The 22,349-nt window shown below is 43.2% G+C and overlaps 1 protein-coding gene across 2 annotated transcripts in view; it reads left to right on the top strand.

Annotated features, from left to right (window-relative positions):
* Positions 1–2,673: 2,673 nt before the first annotated feature.
* Plcb1 (phospholipase C beta 1) overlaps positions 2,674–22,349 on the top strand; it is a 676,602-nt gene continuing 656,926 nt past the window's right edge. For both annotated transcript variants that reach the window (XM_041670151.1, XM_041670152.1), the window contains exon 1: positions 2,674–2,804. In XM_041670151.1, the coding sequence (XP_041526085.1) occupies positions 2,706–2,804 (99 nt within the window). In that variant the 5' untranslated portion in view covers positions 2,674–2,705. The remainder of the gene's footprint in view (positions 2,805–22,349) is intronic.

Below are 22,349 nucleotides of genomic sequence, written 5' to 3'. Positions count from 1 at the left end.
TCAGGGAACGGCCAAGGTCCATCCTGACTTCCCACGGCATTCCAAGAGGTAAAGCTCCCTGATCAATAATTACTCCAATGAATGATGAAATAATTGATGGAGAAACAAGAAAGGAAAGTGCGGACTGGAGAAGAATAACCTGGTAGGGCGTGTTGTAAGGATAATTGCGAAGGAGCCTTGGAAGCCGAGACTTATTGCAGTCTTTGACAATAAAGACTGAAGCCGGGCAGTGGTGGCGCACGCCTTTAATCCCAGCTCTCGGGAGGCAGAGGCAGGCGGATCTCTGTGAGTTTGAGGCCAGCCTGGTCTACAAGAGCTAGTTCCAGGACAGGAAACAAAAGCTACGGAGAAACCCTGTCTCGAAAAATCAAAAAAGAAAAAAAAAAGAGACAATAAAGACTGAAGTGAAGATGAGAGCCTTGTCCCCTGGAAGGTAACTAGTGGGTCAAGGCCACTATTTTTGAAGGACTATGGCTATCAGGTTCCTGTTCTATTTTGGTAATGCAGCATCAGAATGAAATAAGATAAGTCGTGTAATGCTCTTTATTTTTTTTATGGCAAGTTGTTCCAAGAACAAGACAAGGCCTCCAATGATGACAGGATTTAGTGGTTTTAATTATGATAGCTCCAAGAATATTGCTGGTTATCCATCTTATCTATTGATAATCAATCTGTCATCTGTCTGTCTGTCTACCTATGTATATTTAAGTGGTACTTGGGGTTCACACCAGTAGTCTCTGCATATAAGGCAAGCTATCTAGCCTGGGACACACCCTCCTTTCAGGTATATTTGATAGTCTTTTGATGGGGTTTATAAACTATGATCCACAGAGACGCGGGAACTAAGCACACGGAGAAGGAAGAAAGAAAGTAATGCTTCCCCTGTTTTTCTTTTTACATGCACACGAGCACACACATTTACCCTAGTGTGCCATGGTATAGGTGTGCAGATCGGAGTGCAGTTTTGGGGAGTCAGTTCTCTCCTTCTGCCATGCGGAGTTTGGGGATGGAACTGAGACTCTCAGGCTTGCTGGCAAGTGCTGAGACTGCCTAGACCACTTTACCAGAACCTCTTGTTCATATAGTTTCTTTTTTTCTAAAATCGGCCTTTAAGGTAATCTTTATCACAACAAAATTCACTCATTTTATGTGTCTGGTCTCGAGAGGTTTGCCAATTGTAAACACAGAGCTACAGAAGCTTCTTCCATCATTTTCAAAAGCCCTCGTTTGCCTCTTGTGCCAATCATTGCCCACCCCTGGCCACAGGCACCTAGCTGATCTACTTTCTGTCACCACAGAACACCTTGCCTATCCTCTAGACCCCAAAACAGCATCTTGATGCACAGTCTTGTCTGGCTTGTCTCACCAAGCTTAAACTTTGTACACTCAAGGCTCTGTTCTTGAGTGTCTGTCCCTTCTCATCATAGAATAGAATTCTAATTTGGGGAACACACGAACACACTAAGGCTGTCTCTCTAGTTAGTTGCCTTTAACATTGCTGGTCAAGTGTATGTGTGTGTGTGTGTGTGTGTGTGTGTGTGTGCGCGCGCGCGCGCGCGTGCGTGCATGTTCTTGAGCAAAAACTTACAAGTAGAATTTCTGGATTGTGTGATAAGTAAATGTTTAACACTACATAGAAATTACTTTCTAAAGTGGATTTACCACGTTAGGCCGCACCCTCCATCCCTGTGATGGATGAAGGTTCCAGTTGTTCCCCACCCTCTCAAACCCTTGCCTTTATCAACTTTGGGAGTGAAGACAGACATCTTGTCACCTATGTTTCTATATGATCCCCACCCCTTCCCGCTCCCCACACCTTTCATCTTCCTTGGGAAATTAAAGCTTTGTTTCCCCCAGATGAACTTTCCATCCAGACTAGCACACTACCCACTTTCTGGTGGGGTGAGATTTCTATGGAGTTTTCGCTTTTAATCTCTCAAGTGCTTCTCTATATAAATAATAGCCCTCTTTTTGAAAAGACTGGTGAGCATTAGCGATAAGGAAAGACAAAGGCTCTCTTCCCCATTCCTCGCCAACGTCCTTCTTTTCTTTTCTTAGAGGTTAGGATCCGCTAAGGTAACATCCAGGCTCTCACCCTGGTTATCAGAAAAGCCCCGGGAACATCAACCCGGCCACCAGCACGGGGCATGCTCAGAGGGCGCGTGGCGCAGGCGTCGGCTGCAGTGGGGCCCGGGAGCCGGGAGGTGCCGCTGCGTCCCCGCTTCCCGCCATTGACCCAGCGCTCAAAGTTGGGCAGGGAGCTGGGGGAGGAGGACCGCGAGCGAGGGTGGCGGAGCAGGGGCGGGAGGAGCGGAGGGAGGAGGGGACCGGAGCGTGTCACTCGCGCGCTCCCTCTGGGCACAGAGGATGTGCTGAATGGTGCGCTTCGAGGCGGCGGCCAAGCAGGATCCGGCGGCGGGCGGCTCGCACTGCCGGGCTCTGTTCCGTCGCGTCTTTTGAGGCAGCACAGACCCCGCGGGCTCTCGACCCTGCGTCCCGCCCGGGGCATGGCCGGTTGCTGCGCCCTCGCGCGTCCCGCTTGTTGAGCGGTGCCGGCCAGAGGTGCGGAGGCCAAGAGGCCAGGAGGCCGGCGGGCAGCGGAGCCCAGAGCCTGCTGAGCCGAAAGCCGAGCCCGCCCGTGCCCGGAGCTCCGTTCCTCATCCCCGCCGCGCTCGCCCGGGCAGCCGGAACCCCGATGAGCCCAGATGGCTGGGGCACAGCCTGGAGTGCACGCCTTGCAACTCAAGCCAGTGTGCGTGTCCGACAGCCTCAAGAAGGGCACCAAATTCGTCAAGTGGGATGATGTAAGTGAGGGGCGGCGCGGTGGGGCGCGGGCCGGGCACCCGAGGGCGGGCTGCGTGGGGGTGGGGCGAGGGGCGCGTTATGCAATGGGGCGCTTGAGCGGGCGCGGGCAGCCCGGGGCGCACAGGTTGCCAGCTGTCCGCTGGGTGACAGAGGGTGACAGCTTCGCGCGCGCTCTCTTCCTCCTAGGGGATCTGGAGTTGACATCCTTGCTGGATCTGGCCAGCGCCTGCCTCCTGAGGGATTTAAGTCTTTGGGGCCAGTGGAACTGGAGGGACAGGCTTTCCCCGGTGTCGGGTCCTGAGAGTTTGGAAAGAGCATGAAGTTAGGACCAGCTGGATAACGCTGGAAAGAACTAGACGCACTCCTCTCGGCTGGCTAAGGAGCTCTGTTACCTCCTTTGCCCTCTTTCAAGAAGGAATACCTACCACCCAATTCCAACACCTTGCAGTTACCGATAGCCCTTGAGCATTTTTATGCTGGCCACTCGGCAGAAGACACAGCAGTACAGCCGACAGGTGGTCGTTGATGCCAAACTTTAGCGCCTGGTTCCAGAGTGAGGGGCCTTGGAAAAGGCTGGAGAGGGCAGACTAGAGGCAGGTTAGTGAGCAAATGAGAAGCTATTAGGACCGAGGAGCCCAGAATGGGCCTGCAGAGAGGGCCAGGTTTTGAGAAATGAGCTTGCTTAAGTCTTTACGTGGAAATAGACTCCCAACTTCACCCTCTGATCTACTTGCACCCTCTGCTGTATAGGACAGATCCTGTCCAGCCCTGGGACTCCACTGCTTCACCTACAGTCCAGATCCCAGGACTTCTCATGACCTCCCCCTTTCCTCTACCCTGTTTTCTGCAGAACACTTAAAGAATTCTTACTGAAAACGCGAATGGGGTACACATTACGCTATCAGTTTAGCTTCCTGGGTGTCGTCCAAAAAGGTTTGGTAGGAACAACTCACCTGAATACACCCGAGCTGTCAGGCTGTAAAGAAATTAAGTCCTAATGATGAATACATCGCTCATCAGAAGCAGCTGTAGGAGAATGAGCCGGTCTTCTGACTGAGATTTCCCACCTCGTAAATTACAGCCTGTTATCCTCCCGGGTATTTTACTTTAATCTTCTTAAGCCAATTTCTAGTGTCTGAAAACAATTTAAATATTCCAGGTAGTGAATCCAATTACTTAGCTGAGTGCATCTGTGCCTATATTTTGTCCAGTTGCGGGATGAGCCATAGCCTCCTTAAAATCTCATGCCAATTATTAAAGGATGTAGGCAGGGATGTAAACACACTCTCTTTGCCGGGAGCTTTGCACTCTTCTCTTTTCTGCCCCAGTCTAATTGGACCGGATGCTGTTATAAATGGAATAGACTCTCGACAACAAATTCAGACACAGATGAATTGTTTTATGTCAAGAAAACAAAAGGAAAGCGCAGATCAACAAGTAGAATGTTCTTGCCCATCTAGACGTACTTAAGTGAAGAGCTAATAAAATGGTGGCTCAGGAAAAGAGAGGGAATGGTAAAGCAGAGAGAAGAAGGGGGGAGAGGAGAGCAGAGTCCCAGAGTGAAAAAGGGGTGGTTTCAGCTATAAGCTCTGGAATTCCTTACAAAACTCATGGTTTTAAAACTATATCTTAATCCTCCATGAATTCTGGTTTGTGAGATAATAACATATTGAGAAGGAAGGATATAGATAACCAGGTGGGTGATTTGTATTGCATGTGTTTATGTAACAAACATTTCATGCTCATTTATCAGTGCCTGTCTTTAACTACCTTGTGGGGTGATGGAGAAAGTAGATAACACCTCTCCTGTTATAGACTGGACGTACTAAATAGAAGAGACCAAAATCATCAAAACGCAGATGGGAGAGATTGAGTGATGCCCTGGGAGTGATGGAGAAGCCACTAGTCAGCCCTAGGAGAAGGGAGAGGTGAGAAGCATCCTCCCATCACTGCAACAGTGAGTTTCTGGGGAGGCTTGTGCGAAGGAGGCAGGCACTTTGGAGAGAGTGAGTTTTAAAGAGAAAACAGATTGCACCCAGAGGATGAGTTAACTGGACTTCAGAGAAGTGCCCCGCAGGCACGCTCGCTCTCTTGCTCTCTGTGATCTGTGCCCTAGGAGACATCCAGACTTTCTAGTTATCATTTGTAGACCCTGTGTATCCCCTCTCTCGTCTTCCTCGGTTGTATTTCTTCTTTTAGAACCAAGTCAGTTTGATCCGGCTGGCTGTTTCTCATGCATCTTTGTGAAGCGGTGCTTTCCAGACAAAGAATAGCCAATTTTGAATCCAGCCAGGGTCTGGGTTCTGTCGTCTGTTAGCAGTGTGACTTTACACCAATAATCACAGTGAACTTCTGTTGTCTTTTATACAAAACTGGTAGTGCTGCATCTCCTATGCATTTGGTGGAAGAGTTTGTGGGAAGCCTCGGTGATCCACACTCTCCTCACTCCCCCCTCAGAAGCATCCAGAAGGCCTGGTGGTCCTGGAATTGCTGGGTCCATCCAGTTTCTGAATGAGCTCTGAGGAAGGGCTTGAGAGTGTTCCTTTCCCACAGTGCGGCAGGTAGGTGATATGGCGGTGGCTGCCGCTGCCAGTCTGAGAAATAATACTCTGTATATGATCAGGGAAAGTCTGTGAATGAACTGTTGCTGGGACTTCTTGGCTTACGTAAATGCTCACTGGCTTGTGAGTCTCATTTGATCTCTATGCTTACATTTTGAGAGATTTGTCATCTAGAAATTGGGAACACTCCAGTGGCAGTATTGTTAGATAAATAACCCCAGACAGGGTTATTGACTGAAGCATCATCAGTACTCAGACTGGAAGGACTAACGCACAGAATTACATTTCTTTTGAACTGTTGATAGGTAATGAGTGAAGAATTCTATCTTCCTTCTTTCCTTTCTTCCTTCCTACGTTCCTTCCTTCCTCCTTCCTTCTTTCTTTCCTTCTTTCCCTCCCTTCTTCCTTTCTTCCTCTCATGTTCCCTAGGTTTGAGAGAGTTTCTGGTTTGATTTTTGTGCCATAAACTTATGGGAGTTTCTGTCTTTTAACTTTTGACACTGTCTTGGGGGAAATGCTCCCCATTTCTAACCCAAAGGAACATCCCATTTCCTTGTCTAGAAGAAACATAAATGCTTCAAACAACTTAGCAGCCCTTTGTACACCTGCTGTGCTGTGAAAGCAGTAGAGTCCCGTGGTAAAGAGGGAGTGTGGTCAGCTTTCATAGATTTCTGCTCTCCTATTAGACAGCACAGTGCATATGGAGAATTGAAAGGGATGTGTTGGGGCTATTTATGATGGTGAAGTACTGCTACATAACATACCCACTAGTCATGTTTTGCTGACCACCATATGGAATAGGAGGTGTCGCCTACACAGCGCTGTGCCATGCACCAACTTGTCTTGGTGAGGTTGTGGATGTTCTAAGGATGATTGTCACTGACAAAGGCGCGAACAGATGACAATAGGTATCAAGTGGCTAAGAACAGGAGCTGGGGTCTGCAGAGACTCTGTAATACTCAGCCAGACACTTGCTGTCTTATTATGGAAGAGCCTGGAGTCCTTACATGTGAGGGAAGGTTTTGAATCTTGTAATATTTTAAAACTAGTAGCTGTGGACTTAATGTCACATCAAAGCTGAGCCTGTGTTCCTAAACTTGGTGAAACGAGAAAGCTGACCCATTGTGACTGCTTGTTTACTAATAACAGTCAATAAAGCAAATTACAGTTTTTTTATTTTGTATTTGCATATGACCAGATTAAAGGTGGGACATGGCTAACCCTTTGTACTATGGTGTAACAGGAGAGCTGAGGCGAGGTAGACAGTGGACAGCAATTTCTTTCTTCATCTTAGATAGGGAAACAGAGATTATTATGAATTTGATGCTTGTCTCCTTTGAGTTTGACTTCTGTGTGGATTGGTTTTGTGGGACAAAATTTTTCCTGAGAAGATGCTACACACATATCTACCCACCTCAGATAGGAAGCCCATGACCGACCAATGTACAGATGCCACCAGAGTCCACTTCGGTGAACAGTAAGCTTCATTTGGGAATACTTACAAGAATGTGGGTGAGAGGTTACTTGCAGAAGCCGAAATGACTGACATCTGCATTCACTAAAGCCTACCTCAGCCTGGGTGAACCTGGAGTACACTGCACAGCCCGCAGGCAGCCCAACAGGATGGAGAGAGTTCTTTCCAAGTGACTCAGTTGGGCCAAACCTCTTCCATGCAGCTAGGCTGGTTTCTGCTTCTTCGAGGTAGCTTGTCTTGTCTTAGAGTCGACTTGGAAGCTTGGCTTGTATGAGAAAGACTCTTAGTAATCTTTATTGTTTGCTCTAGGGAAGAAGAGGCCCAGTGAATCTGATCAGTTTCAGGGACTTCCTGAAGCTATTTCAAGTTGTTTATCTTATGGCTTAATAAGCTTCCCTGTAGGATGAAATGTTTCAATCTCTGAGAAAATTGCTACTCAACAATTGGACATGAAACAGGAAAGGAATCATCCAAAACTGTGTTAAAAGCCCCCTCCCCAGCCTCTGGGCTGCCGGTTTCTCAAACATAGGACCTTATTTTTTTTATCTTCCGGTCTCTGGGGAGTTTTCCCCCTTATCTCTTGCCCTCCCTCCATCCCTTCCTCTTTGCTATTCCTTCTATTCTTTCTTCTATTTGTTTTTTTTCCAAGACAGGATTTCTCTGTGTAACAGCCCTGGCTGTCCTAGAACTCTCCTTGTAGACCAGGCTGGCTTCGAACTCACAAAGACCCTCTAGCCTGTGTCTCCCAAGAGCTGACATTAAAGGCATGTACCACCAGGGCAGCAGTGGGATTTTTCTTTTCTTTTATCTTTTTTTTTCAGCCTCGCTCCCCAAATTCATCTCACATTGTGGGCAAGTTGCCTAGCATATCTCAACCTCATGCTTCTTTACTATAACATGCCTGTTGCATTTGTTATATCACAGAAGAGCTACCGAACTTCATATGTATTTCCTTTTATCATTTCTGGCACATGGGAACCCCAATAGAAGGGAGGTTTAAAAAGCAACCAAGCTATGCAAATGGAAATTGAAATAGAAAGGAGATACAGATTTTGGGAAGGTATTCAGTAAGATCCCACTCTGATTCTATAGGTATAATTTCTATACCTTCCTTGCATTCCATTTAATATGTGTTTCAGCTTTGTATTTTGTAATTCAAGAAGGAAAAACATCTACTTTTACCCTTTTTAAAATTTTCAGATGTTCCAGATAAAATGAGTCTATATAACTCAAAACAGAATCAAGTCTCTACAAGCAAGTCCGTTTACAACCATCTAGAAGTTTGTTTCTACACCCATGCAGACACACACACTTGTGCACACATGAGCACACATGCACATACAAATGATTCCACATGGTACATCCTGTTTTTGTAAGGGCAGCCTATGATCCAGAAGCCAAGAGTGCTGGGCTGAGTTGCTGGGAATGGTTATGGAAGCTTAGAGGTCTAGTTTTATATTCATGATGCCCCCTGGATTTGAAAAGGTTAAATCCTCCTTTATTCAATGCCCACCCAATAAAAAGAAAACTAAATAATAGGCCAAACAGGTAAACAAACAAACAAACAAAAACCACCCCATGGCTAAGGAAGCATCCTAAACAAAATCAGAACTAGAACTTCTGTATTCTGTAGCATTAGTTCTGGTTTCTATAATGCTGAGATAATACTGACAAGATTAGTGAAGGGAGCAGAGTGGAAGGTATCATGAAATGGGAAGTCAGCAGGTTCTCCTTGGAAGGGGTATGGGGAATGGATGAAGCAGCTGAGTTGACAGCAGGTGGATCCAGGTTGGGTCAGCTACAGAGGCAAGGTTTTGACTGGAAGGCATCAAGTCCTCTCTACAGAGCCACTTAAACCTCTCCACAGGGGCTGGAAGTATGGCTCAGCAGCTAAGAGCACTAGCTGCTCTTGCAGAGGACCTGGGTTCAGTTTCTAGCCTCCATATGTTTGTTAATAGCTGTTTGTAACTCAGTTCCAGGGGCTCTGATACTCTCTTCTGACCTTCACAGGCTTACGTCTTCATGCACACGATGTACATAATATGCTCACGCACGCGCATACACATACACACACATGTTAAATGAATAAAAATTTAAAAAATACCTTCCAATGTCTTTCATTGCCGGTCAAGAAACTCTGATTTTTCTGTTGACAACCAGTAATGACAATGATCTAAATAAATACAAAACTATCCTTTTCTCTAAGTGAGAGATGAAGAAGGTAAGCTAAGGTTGGCATCATAGTGTAGCATGCATATAAGAAAAAATACAAGTCATATGTTCTGATGCATCATTGTCCACAGAGCTGTCACTTGTCACTAACATAGTCTCTAGGGACATCATCACTGGCAAGCCTGAGAAGACAGAGTCCATTCTTAACACCATCCCTACCCTCTGGGTAGCTTTTTATGACTGGTAAGTCCACCGATGGCTACGCCTGTTTTTAATCTACGACAGCTATTTTTATTTTGAATGGAAACTAAACCAAACCTCTCCAGCCTACAGCATTTTTATTGTTGCCGAAATTGTCCCTATCTCCAACAGCAACAACAAAAGTGGCGAATCCTTCGCGTTGATGGCCCCTGATTAGGTCCTTATCTGTCCCGAGGCTGAGCCTGGAAAGTGTAGCAGGTGTGGAGAATGCCCCACAGGAGGAAACACAGCTCTAGGAATTTAGCCGAGAGAGTAATGCATACAGGCAGCTGCTGGCACAGCTCAGCAGGTTCATAGAGCACTGCTGCCAGGATGCATTTCTCTTCCTTCCTTTTTTCCCTCCCTTCATTTCTGTTTCTGTGCTGGAGATTGAATTCGGGGTCACTATAATATGCTAATCAGACACCGTGAAGTTGGCTGTACCCAGCCTTCATTTTTGTAATTTAGTATTTTATTTTTATTACTATAGCATGTAAAAGTTAAGGAAGAATTCACATAGTACAAACTAACCATTTTTAAAGGGAACAGTTCACTGGCACCCCAGGTACCAATAGAACTGCACTAGCTGCAGTCCATTCCCCGTTCCCAACCCCAGATGCGGATATTGTTTACTCCCAGGGCCTTAACTTAATTTTTGCTGGCTATTAGAATCTCTTGACTCTTTCCCTTGAAAGTAGCCTATCAATAAATTGCTTCAGATCGTACTTACCTGTGGCAATGCATAATTGGAATAGGAACAGTTTGCTTTTTTTTTTATGGTAAACGTGGTAACTTGTAGTTAAACGTGTCTTTTTCCAAAGTGTCTGGTGTAACTGTGAGTTGTAAAGTTGTGAAGAACTGCAAGGGGATCGACTGCTAGTTGTTGCCTGGCGCTGTGGGGCTGCACTTAATTGCAAACCCTTGCTAGGTGAAAACACCAGTTTTCCTGTTACCTGAGCTAGCGTTAGGTTCCTGGAGCCTTTCAGCTCATATCACAAATCCCATATGCACTGCAGATTTACAACATTTGACTCCTTGATCAGAGCCGGATGGCCTCTGTCTCTGGAGCAAAGGACCTGGAGACACATTGCTGAAGTCATTTATTTACTCATAGGATCCTAAGGACACATTCAATTCTTAAGGAAAGAAAAAAGAAAAAGAGCTGAAATAGGATACAAAGAATGCTGGCTATTCAAGAGCTTTCCCCAGCCCCTTTTGATCTTTTAGAAGGTCTAATATTTCATTTTTTTCTTTTCATGTTTTAGTTTGAAAATTTTTGTGTTTTTGAAAAATGTTTGAGTTTACATATTAATTGACATTGACTAAATGTATACATCTACCAAGAAGCTAAAATGTCATAGATTGGGAAATAGACTATTATAAAATGAGAACAATAAGTAGTTGTTATTAAATGAGAATTAAAAACATCCTACATCTGTTTTCCATTTCCAGGGCTTTCTCAGTTCACAGTGTTTTGTTTCATTTTATTGCCTCGAAGTTTTATGAGCAAGTCCAGGGGAAAAGGGATCAGTGAGCAAAGGAAACTTTCTCACCTGGACTGGACATGGGGTGTATCACGGGACAGCACTGGGGCCTGGAGGACTCAAAGAGACGGTTTTGCTAATTTAAAAAAAAAAAAATAAACCAAGTTTTTAGACTTACCTACAAAATGAATGTCAGAAAATCAATTTTTATTCATGTAATAGAAGAGGCTATATAAGTTTAAAAAGGAGCAATAAGTACACAGAGCAAGTCAGCAAGTGGTCCAGCTGATTCAAGAAAAGTGATTGGTGTAAACAGTGCATTTGTACAGTTGAATGTGGTTGAGCCTTTGCATCCATCCCACACACACTTGGTAGGACTTCCTGTAACAAAATGGGCATCTAAACTCCACGTGCCAGAATGTCTTGGGGCTGAGATTCTGACTGCATATTAAATTGATAGATAGGAGTGAATCCTGGAAGTCAAGGGTATGGAAGAGGCCAACTTCCTACATTGTATTGTTTCTGCAGTTCTGTGAGATGCTGAAAAGTTGGCACATTGGGTCAGAGTTCATTATGCCGCAAAGAGGCCGTTATCAGCTAGTTAAGCCTTTAACTGAATTGGTGTGTTGGGTCTCAGCAGCCTTTTTTGACTTTGAAAGGGGCTGGAGTAATTCATGGAGACTCATCTACAGCTTGCTGCGTTGGCCTTTCCAGCTCTGTCCAGTGATTACTCACCTGTATTCATCCCTCTGTGATCAGAATCCCAAAGAGGTTTTCTGTCCCATTAAACTCTGCCTGACAAAGTCCTGCTGTCTTTGGCTCAAGTTCAGACTTGCATTTAACTCACTATGTAGCAGATACTAGACTTGAACTTACTGTCTTCCCGCCTTCCCCTATCTTACTTATAGGCGCTTGCCACCTGATCTAGCTTGTGCTGTGACTATCACCACAGTTTCTTGTTTTTTTTAAAAAAACATTTTATTAGAGATGCTCATCCATATAACCAATGAAAATCACCCTTCACGGAATTCCTAAATATAGAGAATTACAGGGAAATAAAAGATTGATGTGTCTGAAAGCATTCTGCCGCGAGAATGATTCACAGGGAGAGAGTTATATTACTTTCATTGCTAAAATGAGGGAAATAATAATACAAACCTACAGATCTAAATTTCTATTTAAAATAAAATCTCCAGTGGCATCAGTTATTCTTCACAGAAGCAATAAAGTTATCAGACAACTAAATTTCTTCCTACTCCAACTTCAGTGTGGACCTGGGCCTGCACCCTCTTCTTCTATGCTCTTAACCCTAGAAGCAAGTTCACCATCCTCCTTTCACAGCCCGCCTCCTTCCCTACCTTTCTGAGACTCTAGGCATTGTCATTGTCCCCGGCCCACCTGTCGTTTGACAATATCTGCTTCTCTCCTGTTCAATCTCTTCTAAGAACATACCAATTGATATGCTTAATTAGCTAGCTTTCCATTACAATACCAAGTATCTGTGATAATCAACTCATCAGGAGAAATTTATTTCTCCTCATAATTTTAGAGCTTTCAATCTTTTGGTCCTGGGGGCAAGGCAGCTCACATATCATAAGGGTAATGTCAAAAGAAAAAAAAAACCAAACCCCCTCAAAAAACAGATCTTCCCATTATCAACAAGTAAAAGAGAAGGGCCCCACAGTTTTGGACACCTTCCAATAGGTCCCTACCTTCTGAAGGCTCCACCAGCTCCTGGTAGCCTCACTCAGGGCATGGGGATTTTAACACATGGGCTTTTAGGTGACATTGACTGTCCAAACCGAAGCAAAACCTTTAGCCCTCACATACTGAACCTAAAAACGTCACAGTGTTCCCAGTTCTCTTTCCTCCTTCACTTCTCCACCCCCCACAACAAAGATGTTTTCTCTCTCTCTCTCTCTCTCTCTCTCTCTCTCTCTCATCTAATGTTCTCACATTTGCTGTGTAGCAGAATTTGCCCTTGAACGCTGATCCTCTTGCCTCTAACATGTCAGAGCTAGGAGTAGAGTTGGGTAGCACCACACTGAGTTGAGGTGACCAGGCTTGCTGTGCAAGCTGTCTACCAACTGAGTTGTACCCCCAGTGCTGAGGATGTAACCTCTATTCCCATCTCTTACCATTCACTCTTTCTCAGCACTCCAAAGCCTTGTTTGACCTTTATCATTGGTGTGAATTTTTTTTTATTATTTTTATTTTTTTTAAATTTTTTTTAGTTTTTCGAGACAGGGTTTCTCTGTAGCTTTGGGGCCTGTCCTGGCACTAGCTCTTGTAGACCAGACTGGCCTGGAACTCACAGTGATCCACCTGCCTCTGCCTCCATTAAAGGCGTGCGCCACCATCGCCTGGCTTGGTGTGAAATTTTTAATCACTGCTTTGAAAGTTTTCTTGCCGTGGCTTCTGGCAAGTTCAGGCCCTACCTCCTAGTGATATTGGTTGGAGTCTATGTAGCATCTTTTTCTACTGTACAATTTAAAAATCCTTTCACATAGATAATATTCAAGTTTTAATTATGATGATACATTTTAAAAGGTATCACAGTATTATGAATTTATAATGATAAATGTTTTTGCTCTTATCCACATGGAATTTACTTGCAAGTGGAGGAGATAGATACTTGTCAATCAAAGGAATCATTTTATTCTAATTGGGTTGTTACAGAAAAAAAAGGTACACATATTTATAAAAAATATGGAAGGAGTTTCTTTTTGAGACGTTTTATTAATGAGAAGACCTGCGTACTATGTAGGACTTGACATGAGAGACAGGATTTGTGTCACCCATGAAAGAGGATGTGGAGATACGGCAAGGAGTCAAAGACCATAGGACTTTGATGGAGAGAAGCAGGACAAGCAAATGGGGAGGGTGGCTCAGATAGTGATGTGTGGTAGCAGGAGCCTGCCTGTGTAGTGCTTTGGCCTGGGAAGTTTTTACACATAGAGTCAATAGGAAGCTATTAAATACAAGGTTCTTGTGTACACATTCCTGACATTTGGGGCCAGGGAATACTGTTGTGAGCTTCTGGCCTGTATTATATGATGCCTAGTGGCCTATCTGACGTTTACCCAATAGAGGCCAGAGTTGTGATGTTAAAATTGTTTCTAGATATTTCTAGCAGTCCCCGGAGTTATAAAACCACCCCCAGTTGAGAACCACTGATTAAAATAACATGCTCTGTTCTTCACTGATTTAAAATGTATCAGGCCCCTCTCCTGCCTCGCTCCCTCTCTTTGTCCCTGCCCACCACAAGCATGCTAGTTTGTAAGTACATAAAAAGATATTCAACATCATTGGTGATAAATCATTGCAAATTAAAGCCAAATAGGATGGTTACTTGATACCCACCAGAGCTGTGTTGAAAAGATCAGTTTTCCTGTCTGATAACATGCTACATAATTAAAGTCTAGGTGGAACACAGGGGGCCTAGGCTTCTCTTTTGTTCCCCAGTTCAGTGTCTGACACACATTGTATGGTATTTAAAGAATCATGCTTTTGGTTTTTCTACATGGTCTGTCAAAAGGAATTTTTATTCCTTATTTCCTCTCAGTTAAGAGTAAGTTTCTTCACTGGTTCCCTTCTCTGTTCTGAATGAAGCTACATAGCTCTCTACTTGCCTTTTTTTTTGGGGGGGGGGAGGAATTCCAGTCTTCTTGTAGCCCTGGAGGAAAACACCCATCAGTGATGATTTTCATGGCAATTCTGCCTCAGTTATCCTAATTCAGCATTCTACCTTCACATCTGTTATAGTTTGATGTCATGTGTCTCCTACAAGCTTATATGTTTGAGCACTTGGTACCCTACTGGTGGTGCTGACTATGAAGGTTGGGAGGCCTTAGGGAAGGAGTCTCACTAGAGGAACTGGATTATCATGGGATACCTGGGAGGGCTATAGATTTGCTCTTCTTCTGACTCCCTATCTCTGACTCTCTGAGATGTGAGCGTGTGGGTACCATATTCTCTGACCACCACAGAGCTGCTAGTCACATGCCATCCCACTGTGATAAATTGTATTACCTCAAACCATCAGTCCAAATGAACCTTTTTCTTCAAGCTGCTTTTCATTGGGTATTTCATTATGGCAAGGAGAAAAGGCAATGCATATGACATCCTAGGTTAAATTTATAATGTTCTTATTTCATATTCACAATTGTATTGTTGATGTTTGTAATTCTGTCTCAGAATTCTCCTTCCTTGGCATAGCGTTTTCATCCCAGTGTACATTATCATCATATTTCTCTCTACCACTTCCTAATATGCATCTTGGGCAATATCTGTAGAGCATTGCAGGGCTTTTGTGCCTGGGTTGATTTTACAGTATTGGTACCTTTAGAATTGCATGAGTCTAGTCACATGTGCCTCTTGCAGAGGCATGAAAGCATGAGAATCACCATGAAGCCAGAACTGTGCTCAGCCTTGGCCAAGACCTCAGAGAGGGGCTAAGGAACGAGGGATGTCAGGGGACTGGTGGCTGAAGTTAGTCTTGAGGCTTCTGCTGATTTTCTTATCAGTGTATGTGGGCTGCACTAAGGAAGGAGCACAGATTTGCAGCAGGAACTTCCCTCCTGCTTCTGGAAACTGAAAGTGCAGACGTTTTGCAAGCTTATTTTCTTCTAAGAGCCAGAGGGAAGGGGTTTTTCCTGGCCTCTCTTCTTGGCTTACAGGTAGCTGGTTTCTCTTTCTGTCTCCTTCAGTTTGTGTTTGTGCCCCAGATTCCTCTTCCTGCAAGGATACTCATCATCTTGGACTAACACCCACCCTGAAGACTTTCTAACGTCATCAGATCCTTAAAGACCCTATCTCTAAATAAGGCCATGCTTTGAGTCCTTCAGGCAGATTTCAGGGAAGGAGACACAGGTCAACTTGTAGCCTACCTCAGCCTGGTAAAAAGTAGGTTTTATTTTTCAGTACTTAGACATAAAGCAAACATGGAAAATCTCTAGAAAAGATTATCAGATTAAAAAAAAAACAAGTTTTCATGGTGTTGCCATCAGGGTTTGTAGCTGTACTGGCTCATAGAAATATATTGTGACCCATATGAGATTTCTTATGTGTGTGTATGGGGGAATATGTGCATATGTGTGTAACAGATACAAGTAGGTCCATGGGCTCACTAACCATCCGGCATGACCTGCTTTGTGAGTACAAGGCTGGAGAGTTGTCACCCAAATAGTGGGTAGCACCTAGGTTGTCATTGTCTTCCTGACCCAAAGCCCCACCACTGTGATTTTCCAAGTATCGACTCTGGACCACATGCATCTCTGTGAACTTATTAGAAGTGTGGATTCCCAGATAACATCCCACACATAGTGAAAAGTCACTTATTAGTGATTTTGTGGAAAGGGCCTAGTAATCCATTTTAATAGTTTGGTACATCTGGTGTACCTTAGAATTTCAAAACTGTCATTATGGAATATGCAAGCTATAGATATTGATGGAGAAAGAATAATAAAAAAAATACCTGTGCTGGTTAGATATTTGTCCACTGGATAGACGCTAGAGTCATCTGGAAAGAGGGAACCTCGATTGAGAAAATGGTTCCATTTAATTGGACTGTAGGCAGACCTGTGGGATATTTGTTTAAAATTAATGATTGTTGTGGAAGAGCATAGCCCATTGTGAGTGGTGCCACTTCTGGGCAGGTCATCTTGGGTTGTGGCACTTAGCCTTGGGTTGTATAAGAAAGCAAGCTGAGTAAGTTATGAGGAGAAAGCCAATACACAGCATTCCTCCATTTTCTCTACTTCAGTTCCTGCCTTGAGTTCCTGCTTTGGTGTAGTAATAAGGGGCGGCGGGGCTACGTCCCCAGCACCCCAGCCGCCTACACGGCTAGCTTATGCCCCGAAATAATTACACAGACACTGTATTCTTTTAAACACCGCTTGGCCCCTAAGCCCTAGCCCTTACTGGCTAATTCTGTTATCCCGATCAACCCATCTCTAATAATCGGTGAGCACCGGTCTTACCGGGAAAGGTTCAGCATGTCTAACCTGGCGGCTTGCTTCACGGCGGGTGTCTGCCTGGGAGCAGGGCATGGCGTCTCTCTCAGGCGTCTGCTCCCAAGAGGAGAGCTGTGGAGTCTGACCTCACTTCCTCTTCCTCCCAGCGTTCTGTTCTGTTTACTCCTCCCACCTATCTTCTAACCAATAAAATGGACCAAGGCAGTTCTTTTATTAGAAAATGACCTTCCTCCATCACTTTGGATTCCTTCAAGGATGGATGGTAACCTGTGAACTAAATAAATTCTTTCCTGCCCAAGTAGCATTAGTCATGGTCTTTGCCATAGCCACAGAAAGCAAACTGGAACAGAAATCAGCAAACAAACGATGATACCTTCTGAGGGTTGGCCCAATTCTAGAGTAGCCAACTGACATAAGAATCATATCCTCTGGGAGTGCAGATATGACCACGTGTTTCAGATGTCACTCCCAGGCACATATTCTGACATTTAATATGTAGCATCTTGCCGGAGATATGAGGAAAACACAGATTTTTTTGCATCTATGTAGTAAGTGGAACTGAAAATGAAGACTTGGGGTTTTCTGAGGCAGATAAAGCCTTAAGTGCTGAAGTTCAATTGGTCCTGGAATGTGTGAGTTTGATTATGGAGGATGTGGGCATGAAGCTGAGACAGATGGTTACTGAGGTCAGGAAGGAGAACCGATAAACTGGAATCAGTAGTATCTGAACAAAGCAAAGAGGCCTAAGACAGAGACCCAACATCAAAATTTGGTAGATTTTGGTCTTTTAACGTTAACATTTAATTTTTAAGATTCTTGCAGTGAATTGTCACCACGATTTTTTATTGGACTCTTGTCCATTACTCTGAAAAGAAGAGAAGGTGACCCGAAAATGGCCTGCAGGCTAATGCCAATTGGTCCGGAAGTTAGACGATGTGCTTTGTGCAGCTCACCAAGGCTTTTGTTTTTCTCACCTCGAGAAGAGCAGGTGATGGAACATGTCTGCAAATGTATTTGGGAACTGTCATACTTGTAATCTCACAGACGCCTAAAACAGTGTTGAATTATTTCTGCATTTTAAGAACAAATTTTATTTCCAAATGTCTTCTTTTTTTGACATTTAAGTTTTAAGGAATTTTGAAATTTTCAACTTTTTCTGAAATTCCATGCGCCAGTGCAATTCTTTTAAAAGATAATTTTCCAAGCTATATGTTAAGAATGTGTGAAAAGGGGCTGGGGAAGTGGCTAATCAGTTGAGGGCATCTTCCAGTTTGGTTTTCAGCACCTACACGGATGCTCACAGTTGTTGGCAACACCTGTCTTAGAACATCCACCTTTGCTTTCTGAGTTCTATGGACAACAGAAATGCAAGAGGTTCACAGACATACATGAAGACAAAACACCTGTACACATAATATAAATAATTTTTTAAAGACCCCATTCTCTTTGGATGAATACCTTGCTTAGCTTAGATATAATCGAGAGAATCTAGATATAGTAGGGAGAAGTGGTTGGGGAGTGGGGTGAGAGGGAAAGGGGAGAGAATGGGAGGAGGGGAAGGAGTAGGAACTGGGATTGATATGTAAAATGAAAAAAAGATAATTTGTTTTCTCTTTTAAAAAATTACAAAAGAATCCAAAATGTAAAAGAAGAATATGTAATGAATATTACATATTCATAAGACAGGATGCTGATTGCCTCAAGATAATAATGATAGACCTAACACATGAGCCGGCAGTTCCAGCAGTTTTTGGGTATCTGCTGAAAGTAGTTGAAAGTAAAGACTTAAAGGAATGTCCACACTTCGTTATCCACGGCAGCATTGTTTGTAGTTACCAAAGCCAGTTACTCAAGGCCCACTGAAAGATGAGTAGATAATAAAACATGGTGCAGTTATAATATGGAGCCTTAATTAGGAAGACTGTTGTACAATGTTATAACATGAATGAACATGGAGGATATTTTTTTTAATTTATTTATTTATTAAAGATTTCTGTCTCTTCCCAGCCACCGCCTCCCATTTCCCTCCCCCTCCCCTCATTAAGTCCCCCCCCCTCAGCCCGAAAAGCAATCAGGGTTCCCTGTCCTGTGGGAAGTCCAAGGAACCCCCCACCTCCATCCAGGTCTAGTAAGTTGAGCATCCAAACTGCCTAGGCTATGGAGGATATTTTGCTAAGTGAAATAAGCCAGGCAGAAAAGGATGCCATTGCATGCCTCCGTTTATAGGAATTACATAGAGTGATCAAATTTCTTGAGACAAAAAGTGGAATGATGTTCCAAGGCTATAGAAGGAGGAAATAGCATGTAGTGTTCAATGGTTGTAGCACTTCTGTTTGGGAAGATGAAGTGGTTCTGCCAGGGGATGGTGGGACGACATGGTAATATAAGTGTGTGTAAATGAAGTGCTACTCGACTGTGATTTTAGCTATGATAAATTTTATGTTTCAACTGTTTTGCTCAGTAAAATGCATATTAAAATAAACCTCCATTTAATACTTCAGCACATTTTTATTTATTATTATTTTTGTGTTTGTGCACACACTTGTTTGCCAAGGTGAATTTGTAGAGGTCAGAGAATAACATTCAGGAGCTGATTCTCAGCTTTTGATCTTGCTGAAGTTCAGTGTCTCACTTGACGAGGACTTCCGGGTAACTGGCCTGTAAGCTTCTGATCAATTCTAACTCTGTCTTCAGCCTCATCGTAGGCATGCAAGACTAGAGATTTGGGTTCTTGGGGTCACATTCAGTTTCCTGGGATTGAGCAAGAGGTGCTTTCACCTCACGTCCTAGGCCAACATTTGTTTTTTTTAAATATGCTGATATTTATAGAAAACATTGTTATGTGGCATGCATGTATTTGTGAAGGTGCTTTACGAAAATCATCCTCTTTGATGCTTGCAGCTTTGGAAGATACATCACCCATGCCTTTCTATCCCTGCACAGTAAAGAACTGAGAAAGGGAATAGAGAAGCATTGGAAATCAGGTGGACAGCCTCCAGTGCTGAGCTCTTAAAATGAAACTCACAGGGAATGAAAATCTATTACTGCTGCTCTGCCTACCCTGAACAAACAATAAAACTTTCCAAAGTTCTCCCTAAGTTCTCTGTACGCTTTTGTGACAACATCTTTTGATTACTCAGAGGTAAGGATTTGCTACGCTTAGGGTATATATGAAATTGCAGAAAAAAATGTGAACTTCAGCCAAGGAAGCAGATAGGCTAACTGCAGATTTTCACCTATTCCAATCCAATCCAGTCCCCAGGTCTCTTCCCTAGCTCTGTAGCAGACCACTTGCTAAGGCGTCTCCTCACTTTGTGTTTCTGTTCTCAGGGGATTAAGAAATTTTCTTAGAACACCTTCTTTTCCTCCCTCCCAAGGCTCCTCTGCATCCCTCCATCCCTATTCCTAAGTGTCAGCTCCCAACCTAGAAAGACCTTTTACCTGGAACCTCTAGTGGCCACACATCTCAGGATCCCAGAAGAATTTCCTGCCAGTCAATGCAGCCACCACACTCCACTATGAACCAAAGAGGAAACTGAAACCAAGAGCAAAACATCCACCCAACAAAGACAAGACCAGATATCAGCATCCAAAATTATAATCTTCCCAAAGCGAGATGTCTAGACACCAGCATGAAAGGACAATCAATAACAGCTAGGGCAATGTTTCCACTAGAGCCCTGCAACCCTACTGTGGCATGCGATGAGTGTTGCAACATAGCTGAAGAACAAGAGAAATACCTTAAAATACCCTTTATAATATGATAGGGGTACTTGAAGAGGAAACAAATAAATTCATCAAATCTATGAAAAGACAAACAGTAGAAGGAAATGAATAAAACAGTTGAAGATCTTAAAATGGAAATAGAGTCATTAAAGAAAACCCAAACTGAGGGAAATATGGAAAAGAAAAATTTAGAAACTAGAAATCAGCCTCACCAACAGAATATACAAAATGGAAGGGAGAATCTTGGGCACTGGAAACATGAGAAATGGATACCTTGGTCAAAGAAAATACTGAATTAAAGAAAATCATGAAACATCCAAGGAAATGTGGGACACTATGAAAATACTAAATCTGTGAATAGTAGGAGCAGAGGAAGGAGAAAACACCCAAGTCAAAGGCACAGGAAATATTCTCAATAAAATCATAGAAGAAAAATTCTCCAATTTAAAGAAAGAGATGAGAAGCACACAGAACATCAGATAGACTGGCTCAGAAAAGAAAGTCGAAAAGACAGTCCTCTTGGCACAGAATAATTAAAACACCCAGTGCAAAGAGAGACCACTAAAAGCTTCAAGGGAGAAAGACCAAGTAAGGTAAAATGGCAGACCTATTAGAGTAACACCTTACTTTTCAATGGAGTCTTTAAAAGCCAGGTGCCAGGATACATACTCTACAGACTCTAAGAGAACACACATGACAGACAGACAGACTGCTATGCTCAGCAAAACCTTTAATCACTATAGAGAGAGAAAATAAGATATTCCATGATAAAACAAAAATTAAGCAATATCTGTCTACAAACCTGGCCCAATAGAATGCACTAGAAGGAAAACTCCAACCTGAAGAAGTTAACTACACATAATAATCACAGACCAGCAATTCAAAAGAGGGTAAACATGCCGCTGCCACCACCACCACCACTACCACCACCACCAGAACACCAAAATAAATAAATAAATAACCCAAGTAACAGGAATCAACAAACTGCTCAGTAATTTCTCTCAACACCAGTGGTCTCAATTATCCAATAAAAAGAAACAGACTAGCAATAAATGAGAAAACAGGGTATATTCTTCTGCTTCATTGCAGAAACACATCTTAACATCATGATAGACATCACCTCAGCGTAAAGGGATAGAAAAAGATATTCCAAGCAAATGGTCCTAAGAGGCAAACTGTTGTGGCCATTTTAATATCTAATAAAAAGACATGATGCAATATCTAATAAAACGGGCTTTAAACCAAAACTAATCCTAAGAAATAGGGAAGGACACTACATACTCAATAAAGGAAAAATCAAATAAGATGGCATTACAATTCTTAATATTTATAGAACAAACAGAAACGCATACACATTCATAATAGAATTACTACTACAGCTTAAATCACATATTGACCCTTGCAAACTGGTAGTGGTTTCAGTAACCCGCTTTTGCCAATAGACAGATCATTCAGACAAAAACTAAGCAGAGAGCCGGGCGGTGGTGGCACATGCCTTTAATCCCAGCACTTGGGAGGCAGAGGCAGTCAGATCTCTGAGTTCGAGACCAGCCTGGTCTACAAAAACTAGTTCCAGGACAGGCTCCAAAAAAAAAAAAAAAAAAAAAAACACACAGAGAAACCCTGTCTCGAAAAAAACCAACCAACCAAACAAACAAACAAACAAAAAACTAAGCAGAGAAATGCTGGAGCTAACTGATGTTAAAAACTAAATGAACCTAACCGATATTTATAGAACCTTTCACTCAACCACAAAACAATATCCCTTCTTCTCAGTAGCTCATAGAACTTTCTCCCAAATTGACCACATACATGGATACAAAGCAGTTCTTAACAAGCACAAGGGATTTGAAATAACACCCTGCATTTTATCTGACCACCATGGATTAAAGGTAGATATCAATAACAACAG

The sequence above is a fragment of the Microtus oregoni genome, unplaced genomic scaffold, assembly GCF_018167655.1.
Source record: "Microtus oregoni isolate MIOR12 unplaced genomic scaffold, Mior012 000020F_ref0000438, whole genome shotgun sequence".
Classification (NCBI taxonomy): Eukaryota; Metazoa; Chordata; class Mammalia; order Rodentia; family Cricetidae; genus Microtus; species Microtus oregoni.
Note: the sequence above shows the minus strand (reverse complement) of the source record. Positions and strands in the feature narration are given on the sequence as shown.